Source organism: Lepidothrix coronata, unplaced genomic scaffold, assembly GCF_001604755.1.
Source record: "Lepidothrix coronata isolate B3197 unplaced genomic scaffold, Lepidothrix_coronata-1.0 Scaffold57, whole genome shotgun sequence".
Lineage (NCBI taxonomy): Eukaryota > Metazoa > Chordata > Aves > Passeriformes > Pipridae > Lepidothrix > Lepidothrix coronata.
In genome coordinates, this window is record NW_016690237.1 from 4,579,760 (window position 1) to 4,594,363 (window position 14,604).

General features: G+C 41.0%; 2 protein-coding genes across 9 annotated transcripts in view; both read left to right on the forward strand.

Moving 5' to 3' along the window:
* The window catches only part of ZBED1 (zinc finger BED-type containing 1), a 50,913-nt gene extending 45,184 nt beyond the window's left edge, over positions 1-5,729 (forward strand). For all 6 annotated transcript variants that reach the window (XM_017816633.1, XM_017816630.1, XM_017816632.1 and 3 more), the window contains one exon: positions 70-5,729. In XM_017816633.1, coding sequence (XP_017672122.1) covers positions 121-2,208 — 2,088 coding nt within the window. In that variant the 5' untranslated portion in view covers positions 70-120 and the 3' untranslated portion in view covers positions 2,209-5,729. The remainder of the gene's footprint in view (positions 1-69) is intronic.
* DHRSX (dehydrogenase/reductase X-linked) overlaps positions 1-14,604 on the forward strand; it is a 205,655-nt gene that overhangs the window by 48,772 nt on the left and 142,279 nt on the right. Inside the window, exon 1 of one of the 3 annotated variants that reach the window (XM_017816636.1) lies at positions 13,913-14,033. The exons of the other annotated variants lie outside the window; for them this stretch is intronic. Coding sequence (XP_017672125.1) covers positions 13,928-14,033 — 106 coding nt within the window. The 5' untranslated portion in view covers positions 13,913-13,927. Of the gene's footprint in view, positions 1-13,912; positions 14,034-14,604 lie in introns of those variants that run through there. 3 annotated transcript variants of the gene reach the window in all.

Consider the following 14,604-nt stretch of genomic DNA (forward strand, 5'->3'; position numbering starts at 1 on the left):
ATTTCACATAGTTGAGTGTGGTCAAACTTGTGCTTTCTCATTGTATCTTTATCTTGCTGCCTTTATCAGGTACTCATTAATGAGTGAAGGATCAAAAGGTGGGACGGTGGCCAAGAAGCAATGGAGAATAAAAGTTTAGAAGGTTCCCCATCAGACCTAAAGTTAGTGGCTCACCCAAGAGCAAAGAGTAAAGTGTGGAAGTACTTTGGGTTTGATACCAATGCAGAAGGATGCATATTACAGTGGAAGAAGATCTACTGCCGTATTTGCATGGCACAAATTGCCTATTCAGGAAACACGTCCAACCTTTCCTACCACCTTGAGAAAAATCACCCTGATGAATTCTGTGAATTTGTGAAAAGTAACACTGAGCAAATGAGGGAAGCCTTTGCCACAGCATTTTCAAAGATCAAGCCAGAGTCGTCGCAGCAGGTTGTTCAAGATAGCCTCATCATGAAGACCTACCAGAACTACGAAAACAAAAAACATCAGGAACTGACATCTGCAGTCATCAGCTTAATTTGCGAGGGCATGTATCCGGCCTCCATTGTTGATGAACCCACCTTCAAGGCCCTCTTGAGAACAGCAGACCCCAGGTATGAACTTCCGAGCCGGAAGTACTTCTGTACAAAAGCTATTCCCGAAAAGTACAGTGCTATTAGAGAAATTGTGCTGAAAGAACTGACGGAGGTTCTGTGGTGTGGCATATCCACAGACATGTGGAGGAGCGAAAACCAGAACAGGTCGTACGTAACGGTTGCGGTTCACTTTCTCATCAGCAGTGCTGCCAACTGCCTGGCTGTGAACTCGCGGTGTTTAAAAACGTTTGAAGTGCCAGAGGATAATACCGCAGAGACTATTACACGAGTCCTTTATGAAACGTTCATTGAGTGGGGGATCAATACAAAAGTCTTTGGTGCTACAACAGATTACAGTAAAGACATTGTGAAAGCTTGCTCTCTCCTAGATATTCCCGTACAGATGCCTTGTTTGGGGCACACTTTTAACACAGGAATACAACAAGCTTTTCAGCTCCCCAAACTTTGCAACCTTCTTGCCAGGTGCCGAAAACTGGTGGAGTATTTTCAGCAGTCCACGGTCGCAATGTACATGCTAAGCGAGAAGCAGAAGCAGCAGAATATTCTCCACTGCATGCTGGTAAGCGACCGTGTTTCCTGGTGGGGAAGCACTCTCGCTATGCTGCAGCGCCTCAAGGAGCAGCAGTTTGTCATTGCGGCTGTTCTCGTGGAGGACAGCAACAACCACCACCTCATGCTGGAATCCAGTGAGTGGAATACAATCGAAGGGCTGGTGGAGCTGCTGCAGCCTTTTAAGCAGGTTGCGGAGATGATGTCTGCTTCAAAGTACCCCACAATAAGTATGGTGAAGCCACTTCTCCACATGCTTCTGAATACTACCCTGAACATCAAAGAGAATGATTTGAAAGAAATCAGCATGGCAAAGGAGGTGATTGCTAAAGAGTTGTCAACCACCTACCAGCACACACCTGAGATAGACATGTTTCTCAATGTTGCAACTTTCTTGGATCCCCGCTACAAAAAACTGCCTTTTCTTTCAGCCTTTGAGAGGCAGCAGGTGGAAAACAGAGTGGTGGAAGAAGCAAAAAGCCTGCTGGAGAAAGTAAAAGAAAATAGCTTTAGGACTGAAGAGAAATTCTTCACTGTTACAGAAGAACCTCCTATGAAAAAAATCATCATCTCTTCCACTCCTCCTCCTACTAGTGTCATCAACAACATGCTTGCAGAGATCTTCTGCCAGACAGGAGGCGTTGAAGACCAGGAGGAGTGGCACGCTCAAATCGTTGAGGAGTTGAGCAACTTCAAGTCACAAAAGGTCCTCGGTCTGAATGAAGACCCACTGAAGTGGTGGTCTGACAGACTAGCACTGTTTCCAGTTTTACCAAAGGTTCTTCAAAAATACTGGTGTATTCTGGCCACAAGGGTCTTCCCTGAACGCCTTTTTGGTTCTTCTGCTAATGTTGTGAGTGCAAAGAGAAACCGGTTAGCCCCGGCTCATGTGGATGAGCAGATCTTTTTGTACGAAAACAGTCGGAATGGGTCCGAGGCAGAACCAGAGGATGAAGATGAAGGAGAGTGGGGTTTGGAACAGGAACAGATTTTTAATTTAAATGACTCGGTAAACATAAACAACAATTTCTTTAATATTCGAGACAGTGGGTTTGTTTAACAGGACTGCAGCGGTACATTTAATAACAAAGAAAAAAGTATTTGTCTTAAGTTACCAAAAATACTTCTGTTTTATGCTATGATGCTGTAAATATTGAACAGTTGTAACAAACTTGATTTAGCTTCCATTGTCTGTGTTTTTCCTGCTGTCTTAAAACATGAATGACTTGTGATTAAACAGCACTGAAATGAGTGAGGAAATAAATTCTGCAAAGACCATGATTTCTGACTGTGGCCCAGATTTCAGAAAGCACTTACCCATGTGCTTCCTTTCCACTTGCTTCAGTGGGAGACAAACACATGCTTATTTGCTTTCTATCATAAAAATATTTTCCTGAATTAGGTCCCTGAGCAAGGGAGTTTTTAAGATTTATGCCTCCATTTGTAAATCCTGTGTAACTCAGGATGCTAGCTTTAAAAGTTTGGATTTTAAACATTTTTAAAATCTATAAATCTGAGCAGTGAATATTTTTAGAGTATATCGATGCTATGGAATGAAAAAAGATCTTGAGCCTGATTTTTCACTACCTCATGTCTTAGGCCTGGTCTATGCTACAAAAGTTCAGCTGGTATAATTCTGTTGATTAGGGGTCTGATCTATTATTATTTTAACTGATACTGTGCTGGCATAGGCTGTAGTGTAGATGCATTTATACTGGGATAATTTATTTTCCTTTCCAGTGTGGTGTAAATGTTATAAACACTTCTAAACTGGTATTGATATGTCCACATTAGTTCAGTTTTACCATTTAACAACAGCAGCTAAATGGCAAAACTGTGGGGATTTTGGTTGTTTTGTTTTGTGTCTAAGCAAGCCCTGATTGTAGTCTCTTTTGCTTTTACAAAGTGGTAACAAAGTGTGGGGTTGAGGCAGCTTTGTGTTACCTGCGCCTCCTGCAGATGCTGTGGCTGATCCACGTGGTGCGAAGCAGGCAAGGATCAGGCAACAGAGGGAGGGAAGAAGGGAAGGAGAGGCCAGGGAGACATCTACAGACCATGGGTCTAACAGTTTGTCTATGTTACAAAATCGTTAACCTCTTAATTTAATGGGAACTTTGCCCAGGGTAGCTAGAAAATTTTGTTGGCGAGAAAAGCAAAATAAAAAGCTTTAATATTATGTAAAAATATTTAAAAGAAGGGGACCCCTCTGTTTCCTCACATGTATTTAGTGAGTCCTTAAAATAGTTTCTTACTCTGTTAGCACTTAAAAACTTTTTTTCTCCTGTCTCTTTTTGATTCAGTTTGTAGAGTGGACTTTAGTCCCATCCAGTCTAATGTTTGAGTGCTGTTTCTGATTAGCTGTGTATTGTAATTGCTCCCTTTGTGTCTCTAAGCATCAGTGTTTTAAGACCTTTTGGGAACTTGGCAAACAAGAAAAAAGAAAGGAAACCAACCTGAAACCCCACATCTCTTATGAAATACTGCAGGTCATAAACAAAATTAGAGTTTATGCTAGATACAGAGTAGTCTTTTTTTCTCTGAGGTGCAGTGGAGGACTTCTGGCGTTTTCCACTTACAGTCAAGGTTTGCTTGGGGTTTTATTTCTGTTACTGGTGTCTCACCTTTCCTCACCTCAGTCTACAACTATGTTGAGCACAATCTTTCTGGAGAGAGGTCTGTTGAAGACTGACTGTTACTGTTCTGGAGGAAGAAAGTTAAGTATTTTTTAATCATGGTGGCACCCATGGACCTTTGGTTGTAAAAAGGGCACAAGCAGCAGGAACGTACAAAAACGAGAATAGCAGTGGAATTGAATATATTGCCAAACTATTTATGTTTAGGTTTAATAGTTCTTGGAAGCTTGAGGCCTCTGTGTTCTTTTTAGGTGCTGGGAATGGGCAGGTGGGTGGGGAGGAAGAGCAGAGGTTAGAGTGAAGGAACAGTGAAGTAAGTAATAGCAAACTACACAGCATGTTTAAGCCCGGGAAAAGTGCATTTAGCAGGTGGTGTGGCTGAAAACTGATTTGCACTTGTACAAAGTACCCGCACTGTGCATCCTGTTGAATATTGCTACTCTCCACGTCCACTGAAGAAAGAGGTGTATGTGATTGCCCAAGGTGCAAAACGCAGCTTGGCTTAAACTCCCACAGGTATGTAGGCCTATCTGTGAGGGCAGCAAAATCAAATTACAGAAGGGAGCGAGATACCTGCACCCTAGCAGCCTGCCAGGAAGACCTCTTGGTTTTTATGTCCGTTGAGAACCAGCTGCTCTTGCTTGCTCCACCTCCACTGCTACCACCACTGCTAGCCCTCAAGTTGCTGCGCAAATGCTAGTGCGAGGTGTGTGGATCCTTCCTTACGTGAGCATAATGCAAAGCCATGCCCTCACAGCCAAGGCAGAGCGCAGAACCACTCCCCTGGTCCGCACTTGGCCTACCCCTCTTGGCAGCATCGTTTCCATCTTCGTCCTCCTAGGGCTAAAAGTATACGGTGACGCTTACGAGCAGTTGTACTGAGATCAGTGCAATGCACTACTCTCTTCCTTCCAGCTTCTTTTTATTTTTTGGTATCCAAAATAAAATTGTAGTCAGTTCAATTGATGTGTCTCAGCATTCTTTTAAAAAAAGGAGAAGAAAAAGAAAAAAAAAAAAAGAGCAAAACCATTGTTAGTCCTACCCATTGTCTGTGAGATTTTTATTTAATGTTCTAAGCCTGGAATATTGTTAAATAAATGAGAAAAATAAGTTAGTTACTAGATTATTTGTCTGATGTGTGTTCATATCTGCAGCACTTTATGACTTTGAACTCTACTGCTACAGGGGAAAGTTATATTCTAAGGATTTGAAGCTATGCATTTATTTTCTTTTTGATCTTGTAAGTTATTTTTTAAAAATGCTGTACAAATCTTTTGGATTAAAAAAAAATGAGGATGAAAAATGTTGGAAGTTTAGATGGTTTCTCTCGCTTAAATATGTGTGGTGTTTTTCATTTATCAACATAATTTTCTGTTGTTTATTTGGGTGGAGAACCAAAATTGAAATATTGCTACAACTTGAGTTAAACCCCGGTGTTACTGCCAAGGGTGGGCCCAGAACACATTTCCAAACTATGCTATTAAGTCAGCTTTATGTTTGTGTTTCTTGACATCTACTTTAAATCCACAGCCTAATGTTTCCTTTTTGGTACAGCAGAGACATCTTTTTGGAGGGGCAATAGAGGAACAAACTTCAGCTTTTGAGTGCTTTCATGCTGCAAAAGTGAATTTTTGAACGGGCTCTCAAAGTACGTACTTTACGTCAAAAGAAGATGAATTGCCTTTTGTCACCAACTAAGTATTGCAAATTCAGGATTAAAATTCATTGGGCCTAAGTGAGGTTTCTTGGGGTAGCAGCATAAGTAAAGGGAGTTTTGTCTGTCTGGTCAATCTTTGCACACATTTCACCTCTCTCTGCCATCAAGGACTATGGGAAGAAAAAAAGAAAAGCCTGAATTAAACAAGTTGAAAAGGTGAATTTTTCCAGCAAACTGTGTCTGAGATGCTTTGGTTTAAATGAAGGCAATAAAGTTCTGCATTATTTATGGAAAGGGTGTATTATTTTAAGTTTCTATTGCAGCAGTGTGTTAGATAATTTTGAAGGTTTTTCTTTAATCGATGTCCTGGTGTCCAATTAGCTTTACAGGAGCATTTTTCACACAGGCAGGAATATTAAAAGCAAAAGAAGCACAAATTGGTTATTTGTAATATTTTATAGGCCTTTTTTTTCTGAAAACTTAAAAGTGACATGCAGTTCTTGATTTTGTCGGTTTTGTGTGACAATTTAAAAAAAAGGGCTGCCTGGGGACATCTTTTCTGAAAGAAGGGAAGTGTATGGGTACAAGCACAGAAGTAGTGTGTTTTACATATTCTGTGACAACTGGGTAAAGGAAACTTTGTGCTGGAAAAATTGCATTTTAGTCTTTGCACACCCTTCTCCTTTCAATGATCTCCATTTCTGAGTGTTCTTCTCAGAGGATGATGTCTTTCTGAAGGTCTGGTGATCCCAGTTCTGGTGGTGCAGTGCTATCTAGTCTAGCCTGTCTTTTTGACTCTGCCGAGAGGAGTCTCCTGGTCACAAAAGTTTTGTGGCTTTTTTTTTTTCTTTTTTTCTAGGACAAGACTATGGTCTGTCTTATTGCATCTTCTCTAAATTAATATTCTGCTAAATTCAAGACATTTTTTATTTTTAGTTGGTGCAGGGAAATTACCGAAATTGGTTTTGGTTTTTTAGTAATATTATTTGGTGCACTAGAGAAAACTTAAAGATACAACATAATTTTATATCTACCTGAAAAGCACGCCAGTGAAGCATGTCTGATGACTTGATACTGTTTAAACTAGAATTTCAAAACATCCCTGCAGTTGCTGTTTATAGTGCTGTCATTTTACATACAAAAACATTTCCTTTAAATTGAATGATAAAAATCAATTAAATAGATTTTTACTGCTTTTGCAGTCATTTTCAGTGCCCTTGCAGTTGGGTTAAAATATCACAAGAGAATTAACTTCAGTATTAAAAAAACCTGGAAAAAATCAAAAATAAACTACTGTCTTTTGGTTTACCTTGTGTTTTAAAAACTAGTAATAAAATTTGATTTATATCTTTTTAAAAATTCAGAGGCTGTTGGAGCAACTATTTCCAAATGACAGTCCCTTAGAACTCTGAAATGTTAAAATATTAAGATATTTGAGCATTTATATTGACATTTTCACACTGAGTGGTGTTATAGATTTCCCTTGCTGCCAAAAGAAAAGGTTAGTGTTCACAGAAGTGGTGCTGACATTCGCAGTGCTTTGAAATGCTGATCAGATGTATGATTTTTTCAGAGATGTTGAGAAGACTATTACCTGCTGCACACTGTGCTGGTTTCCTTGCATCACACTTATTTCCAGTAACTTGAGTTTTCCAAATCCTCTGTCCTGTCTCCTCTCCCTGGCCCTGTGTGGGCAGAGTGCTGGGTGGGAACAGCAGGGAGGAGAAGCCCAGCTCCCCAGTGTTTCTTCTCTTACAGAGAGACTGTTCTTTGAGAGCGGATAAACTCAGTTTAAAATTAGTTTTAAACTAGGTTCTTATTCCAGTCTACTGAGGCTACAGCACTTGTGCCATGGTGTGAAAAGGCAGAGCCAGTGATTCCTCTCTCCACAGTGATGTACACTTGGACACACTGCTCAGTTGGACTAAAATTGCCTATAAGGGGGAAAACGCTGGGGCATTGAGCTCAGCACAGCGAGGAAGCTATCCTCAGAGTCAAAAGCATAATGACCAATAGCATAGAATAAGCAGTAGTAGAATAAGGTTATTTTTAAAAAGGCGATTTCTTTCATTACATACAATTTTATGTCTATTCATTGTCCCCAAATACTTGCAGCTAGGAATGAGAAATTTGTCTTTTATTTCTCCAATGGATACTGCCTTGCTTTTAAATTTGAGACATCTTATGTCTCAGTTTATCACTGTCTTTATGGACACTGCTATTGAAAAGGTTTCATTCTCCCTTTTTTTCTTTTTGCTTTTTTTGTGTGCTTTTTTTTTCATGAGTCATCAGTGAGGTTTACAGTGATAGGAATTTGCAATCATAACAAGGAAGACGTCAAGTCAGCATCAGGAAAGCTCATGCCAGAAACGTCCCATCCCATGTCATAAGTGCTGTTCTCCAAGGGAAACCTTCATCTTTTCAAACATAACCTTGTGATGTGTGTGTGAATCTTCATCTTCTCAAACATGGCTTTCTGATGTGTGTGTGAGAGAGAAAAATAAAGTGGTCTTGCAAACAATGCATAGTTCTGATTTATGGGTGGTAGTGCCGTTTGCTGTGAGTTTGTGCTCTGGGATGCACTCAGTGCTTTGACACCAAATTGTAGTTTCTTGAGCACACAGCAGAACTTATATGAACAGATGGAATTTAACAACAGTTAGATATGAAAAATGCAATTGTTTTATTGATGGGAACAGTTAAGAAGTGGGTCCATCTAGGGAAAATACTGAAATTTTACCAGGACCCTCCAATTCCTGTCTGAAACGCTGATAGCACTTAAAAATACTAGATTACTAACCTTCCTGTAATCTGACATTTTAGAACTCTGTAAAACACCTTTTGGTGTTTCCATGCTGCTGTCAATGAGCTCTGTTATCTTCAAAACCCTGCGCTCCCAAATGGCCAGTGAGGAGTTTACAGCAACAAAACGTTGGAGAAGAAGGGAGATGCAGCTGTTACTGTGTCCTGTCCTCTAGCATGTGTGAGCCTGGGTTTAGAGGGCTTTTTCTGAATGATACTTTGACACATTCATCTGCCATAGATAAACATGCACATGCAATTGCCACTGATCATAAATCTGGTAGGTTCCAAGGGAGCGAGTGCTATGGTGAGAAAGCCAGTCTTACGGATGAGTGGAGCCTGCCATATGCAGCATGTATCTCTTCTAGTCTCTAATTCTAGGCCCCACTTTATTTCCTAGGCAGGGAGTACGTACATTGGTGCTGGTCTTTGCTGTGTTATTTCTGTGTGGCTCTTGGATTCAAAGTGTAAGAACAGGAGAATGTGACCTGTGTGCTTTGAAGCCATGGTGAAAGTAGGCAGAGGTATACTTGTGCTGTACATGATTTGCTGAGTGGTTTGCATGAGCAGTGGATTGAGGATGATCTGAAGTTTACCCCGTGATGGTGTGAATACAGGACTGGCATTGCTGCTACGAGATTTCTGCATGCCTGGTCAGAGAAATTGAGAAAAGCACAGCCTTGTGCATTGGTGTCTCTGAAAGTATGATGCAATGCCCAGGTGAACTTAAAGCACTCCCGTGAACTAGTTCTGCTGTAGTCTTTCAAGCAGATTAACCACCTTGTTCATGCCCTGCCCATGCCACCCCACCTCCCCTTCATCAGTGTTCACAAAGATTTCACAATTCTTTTTGGAGATATAAATTCAGAGATAATATATGGCAGTATTTGTCAGTTGTTAAGACCATGGCATATGCTTTTTGTGCCTTTTTTGGCAATGCATATTAGAGCTGATGGAAGATAAAATTCTTCTTTTACCCAGAGACAGCTCTTCCTGCAGCGAGGCGATCAGCTCAGTCTGCAGAGTTGGTCTCTTGGCTGCACTTCTGGCCTTTCTCTAGGCTGTTTAGGAAAGTTGCTGTGCTCTGCAGAGAGAAAAACAGATTCCTCCAGAGTGTTTTCCCTGTGTTTTTGTGTTGCTGGGGCTGCTTTCTGATCTGCACATGCCTGAAGGAAGGGGATGGGCCAGGGCTTTTCCCCTGATGTTACTACTTCCCTGGGCTGGTTGGCCGCCCTGAGAAGAAGACTGCGCAGAAGGTGACACTGCCGAGTGATAAGTTCGCAAACACTTAGACTACAAAATTATTCATTAATTTTATATTTATTTTTAGGCTAAGATTAAAACGATACAAAACATGGCCTAAAAAGGAGCCCGCAGACTCTCTGCACTAACTCCTTAAGTTAGCTGTCCAAATATATATTTAGGGACTTAATCTCTAAAAGCGATCCATTTTGCGTGGATCTGCCTTCAGAATCACTAGAAATGCTGGCATCACAAGTGTGTCTCTTTAAATATCTTTAAATAGTGGTATTTTGAGGTGGGCTGCGTATGTGATGCTTTTTAAAATGCAAACCACAACTTTTTGGTTTCCATATATCCATTTTGTCTTCTGTTTTGCTTCAAAGGTTAGTATCCGTAGAATCATTCTGTCTAAAATGAGTTATTTTAAGACTTGACCTCCCAAATATAGATGGGCTTCAAAAGTAAGAGGAGTATTTCCCCCCACAACTCATAAGCTGAAAGTCTAAATTATTCTGTTGTTGAAGGAGGCAGTTGCAACTGCATTCTACCAAAACATGGGAGAATGTGAAGTGTAAATAAAAACATTTTTAGGTGAAATTCTGAGTAAAAGGCTTAAATGTAAGCATCTCATTTTCTGCCATTATCTGCATCGTAGCAAGATGGAAATGGACCTGTGATATTCCAGTGAGTGTACAGGTGAAGGAAAAACCTTCTTTTATTTAGTCATTATTCTGCTTGTGAGGATGTTTCAGTTTAGATGATTTAGTCACAACAAGCATAAAGTCAACAGTTTCAGCAGATGTGAATGAGCATTTCTATTGCTTGATCCTTTCTTCTTTGATAAACAGGAACTTGTTCTTCCTTGTTAATGGAGAACAAAGGAAAGAAGGCAAGGGGGTGTCGAGTATTATAGGTGGAAGGTTGGGTGTTTGCTTTGTGCTCATATAGCTGAAGCATTGATGAATTTCAGAGCCAGATGATGGAGTGTGTTTGTGCAAGTAGGGCATTTAGGTCTAAAGATGGGTAGATGATATCTTTGCAAAGGATACGTGGTGTTTGCTTTCAAGTTCAGCACTATGCCAGTAAGTGTGATACTTAACCCCGAGCATTAGCTGGTTGTGCAAATAGGAGCTTCTGCAGTCACTCAGTGTCTTGTGGTTTTGGGGCTGTTTGGAGTAAGATCTGCTTGTTTAGGTCATAGAGCAAACTCTGTTAGCATTAACATCTCATGCTAATGATGAGATGCTGCAACTCAAGAAAATGAGCTAGAAAATGTAATTGTTCCTTTACATCATAAAAAGAGTTATTTAACCAAATTCCACTCAGCCACACTTCAGCTGAAGGTGCTGGAGGTTGTAGAAACTTGGCTAAGGAATATAAGAGCTTTACTGAGAGGGCAGTTAGATGGATGAGGGTCTTGAGTCACGCAGGACCTGGTGCAGACTCCACTATGAGGCTGCCTGTGTGGGACAAGTTGCACAACCTGAAGTCTTGTTTGGTTTATATGTGAGTGCTGAAGCAGCCTTGTAATGTTTTGCAAGGCCAAAGGCAGGAGGAAGAATCCATGGACCCCATGATGTTATTTTTAGAGATGTTTTTGTAGTACATAAGTAAGATGTCAGTTTGCTTAGACCATACAGATACTGCCCTACCACAAATGCTTTACCTGGGGCTTCCCCATGCAGTGCTGGAGTAGTGTTGAAGTTCCGTGTGCCCCAACGTGCAATTCTTGATTCAGTTCAGTCATGTTAAAGCTTTTAATGCATTGAACAAATGCATTCTTCAGAAATATTTTGATAACAGTGTCACTAAGATTATGTGCCTTGCCTTACAGACAGGGCAAGGTTCAAGATTTGCGCAGTTATGGAGTAAAAATGTACCCATGCAGTCCCCTCTTGGTGTTTTCAGAAACTGTTGCTTGCCAGTTTTAAGCTTCCCCTCCTTAAGTTTCTAAATTACAGATGTCATTACAGATAGAGTGATTTTGGTTTGTGGCTTTACCATATCATATCAATTACTGCATTAAAGCTGCAATGTGGTAGAATATAGCAAGGTTCAAGTGGGCATATTGACAGTGAGGAAAAAAATGTTTGACAGCTACAGTTCCTAAAGCAAATAACCATAAAAAACAGTGAAGTTTTGCTTCATATCAGGATTGCTTTTAAGAAAAAAGAAAGTGAAATAGTTTTGTAATAAAATGATGACGTTTGTTTTCTCTTAATTGTATTTGTGCTCTGCTAGGAGGCGCTTGATACTTCACAGAAAATTCATTGGGCAAGAAAACTACATCCCCCATCCTATCCAAAAGAGTGTCTCAGTTGTGTAAAGCTGAGAAAGAGTGCTTGGCTTTGATACACTTCTGCTTTTTGTAGTGTGCCTGTCTTCTGCCAGAGTATGCTTTCTGGGACATGGTCATTTTGCCATCTGAGGGAGTGCCTAACCATGATTGCTAACATTGCTCAATATTTTAAATTAGCCTGCAGAGAAAAAAAAAAAGGAAAGTTGGACCTAAAAAAATGCAGTGCACTTGTTTCTGAAGGAGGATCTTGAGGGGACAGTTAAAACATTTTATTTTCCTTGTTGGCACACTAGTAATATGGTTGATGTAACTAAACACCCTTTCGACTCTATGAGGAAATAGTCACCTCGATAAGCTCTGCACTGAGTTACCCTCTGTGACATGAGCTTCACCGGAATGAGAAAACGAGGTCACACCAAAGGAAAGCAAAGCTTGGTCACCTCCTGACTTTGCGTCTCACACTGGGTTTTTCATGTGTACAAACCAGGAACTGAAGTTAATGAGCCTTATGAGTGTTCAATGAGTTTGAGATTAGGTTTTTAACCTGCTACACTGCAGGCGAGGGGGCACCTCCAGCTGCCCGGGTGTGGTGTGCTGCAGCAGGAGGGGGTGATGCTCTGTGTTAGACATTTGTACCAAAATAGCTGATATTAGGGCCCATAGGCTGTGTTCTTTACAAAGCCAACCCAGAAGTTATTCTCTGTTCTAGAAAGGTTATTTTTAAAACAGAAACAGGTAGTTCTGTGTAACAGTATTTTACAAACATGTCAACCTGTCCCGGCTGAGGAAATTACAGATGAGTTGGCATCAGACCTCATTCTTTAAAAAAAGTTCAGTGGTACCATTGCAAATGGCTTATAAAAGCTGCAACAGTCTACCTATTACGCAGAATGAAAGGACTTAGCAAACAAAGCATTACTGGCACTACATTTTCTGCAAACCAGGACTGACACAGTGAAGAGATGACCTTGTAATTTTTTTACTGAATGTGTCCCAGTGAACAGAGTGTCTACAGAGCAGTAAGTGCTGGTTTTCTGGCAGTTAGATATAACCTCTATTACTGGAAATTGAACATTTGTGCTATGAAATGCTTCTTACAGCTGATATACAAGGACTTCTTGGACATATTTTTCCAAAATAACATCTTGTTAATGAATAAAGTCATCCAATTGAATACAGATATCATCTAATATGCCTACTGGAGTGCTTTCATGCTAATTAATACTACCATCTATATGCCAGTCTTACTTGTGCATTCCTAACTGGAGTTGCTGCATTGCATGGTGTATGATTTTAACATTAAATAGTCTGCTGAAAATTAGTAGGAAAAAGGTCAAGAAATGTTCTCTCGATGATGCTGTACTTCCTAATTATATGATAAAGATATTTAAAGAGCAACTAATTTGAGTCAGAAGCAAGTTTTGAGAGCTGCAGATGCTGCCATTAGTAGTGCCTAGTAGGCACTAGCAGAGTTCTTTGCACTTGGTTGTAGACATGTCTTCTTCCTGTTGTTTCTCATGGGTTCTTTTTTGCAGTCAATCTGTTAAAGTCATTATGTGTAATCATCCAGCATTCCGAGGAGGAAAGAGATATTTGAAGATACAAGGAAGAGGGTGTAAAACAATAAAATAGGTGGGCAACATTGAGGCCTGGATTTCGGCGTGAGTATGGCCCTGTTAGGGTTATTTTACAGTGGCATATCAGCGTACTTGTTTATGCACTAATGTAATGACCTTTTTTGGGATTTTTGCTGTTAAGCATATCTTCTATCCATCTCTTTCATCTCCATTTTTAGAGTGATTTAATTTTTTTTCTCAATGCTTACCCATTATTGCTATTCATATTCTAGTAAGACACAAGTGAGAGCTGCCACTCTTGGCTGTAAAGGACAAAGTCATCTTTACACGTGCAGTCTGACAGCCGGCATGAGGGCTGTGGTGACAGGGACTAAGGCTGGGAGCCACCATGGTGGCTCAGTGGGCAGCGTGTGGCTGGTGTGGCTGTTCTGCTAGCAGCCTCTCTGCAGGCATGATCTGTTCCTTGCAAGTGCACTGGGGTCTGTGTCAAAATGGCTTTGCAGCATGCTCCTCTGGCTTGGCCAGTCCCGGTTTAGAGGGTGAGACCTCTTCTTCCTGCCCAGTCCCTGATGTGCGCAATAGCAAAAGAGCTGGGTAAACAGAGGGCTGGCAAAGTGCCCGTGCTCCCCAGAGAAACGCCACTACTGTCACAGGAGTGTAGGTGGTATGATCCTGGTGAGTTTTTCTAGATGTCCCTCTTTGTATTGACAGCACTCCCATCTGCCTCGGGTTCAACTGCAACTACTGTTTTTTAGCTTGACCGCTTGTCTTCTCCGGGGTGAACCTGCCTGGGGCTGGCTGTGCTGGTGTACTGCCATGCTGGGCAAAGCACTCCCCTGCAAAGGTACCACATAGATTAGCAGGGCAGCACTCACTGGACAGTTTATTCAGTAAAAGAATGTTTTCTGTTTCCCCAGGCAAAACAGGGGATCCTGGTAACTGCATCTGGAGCAGAGTGTGTGCTTTTGCCTGTATAGCAGAGCTGGTCACATACTGCATGAGAATACAGACATGGTGGCTAGATGTCCTAGCGCACCTTGGGAGGGAGGTAGTACTATGGCCAAAATGAAGGTGGTGTAACCCTCAGCACTGATGGATTTTCTGTATGGAAAGTTGCAAATCTTCAAATGCAATAACAAAAGAAATGCTGATGTAAGGGCTGCAGTAGCTGCTGGTGCAGCTTACAGAGTTGGGAGGGGCTCGCTTTTCTCTCTCTGCAAGAAGCTGTGCACCTTTTACCTTCTGC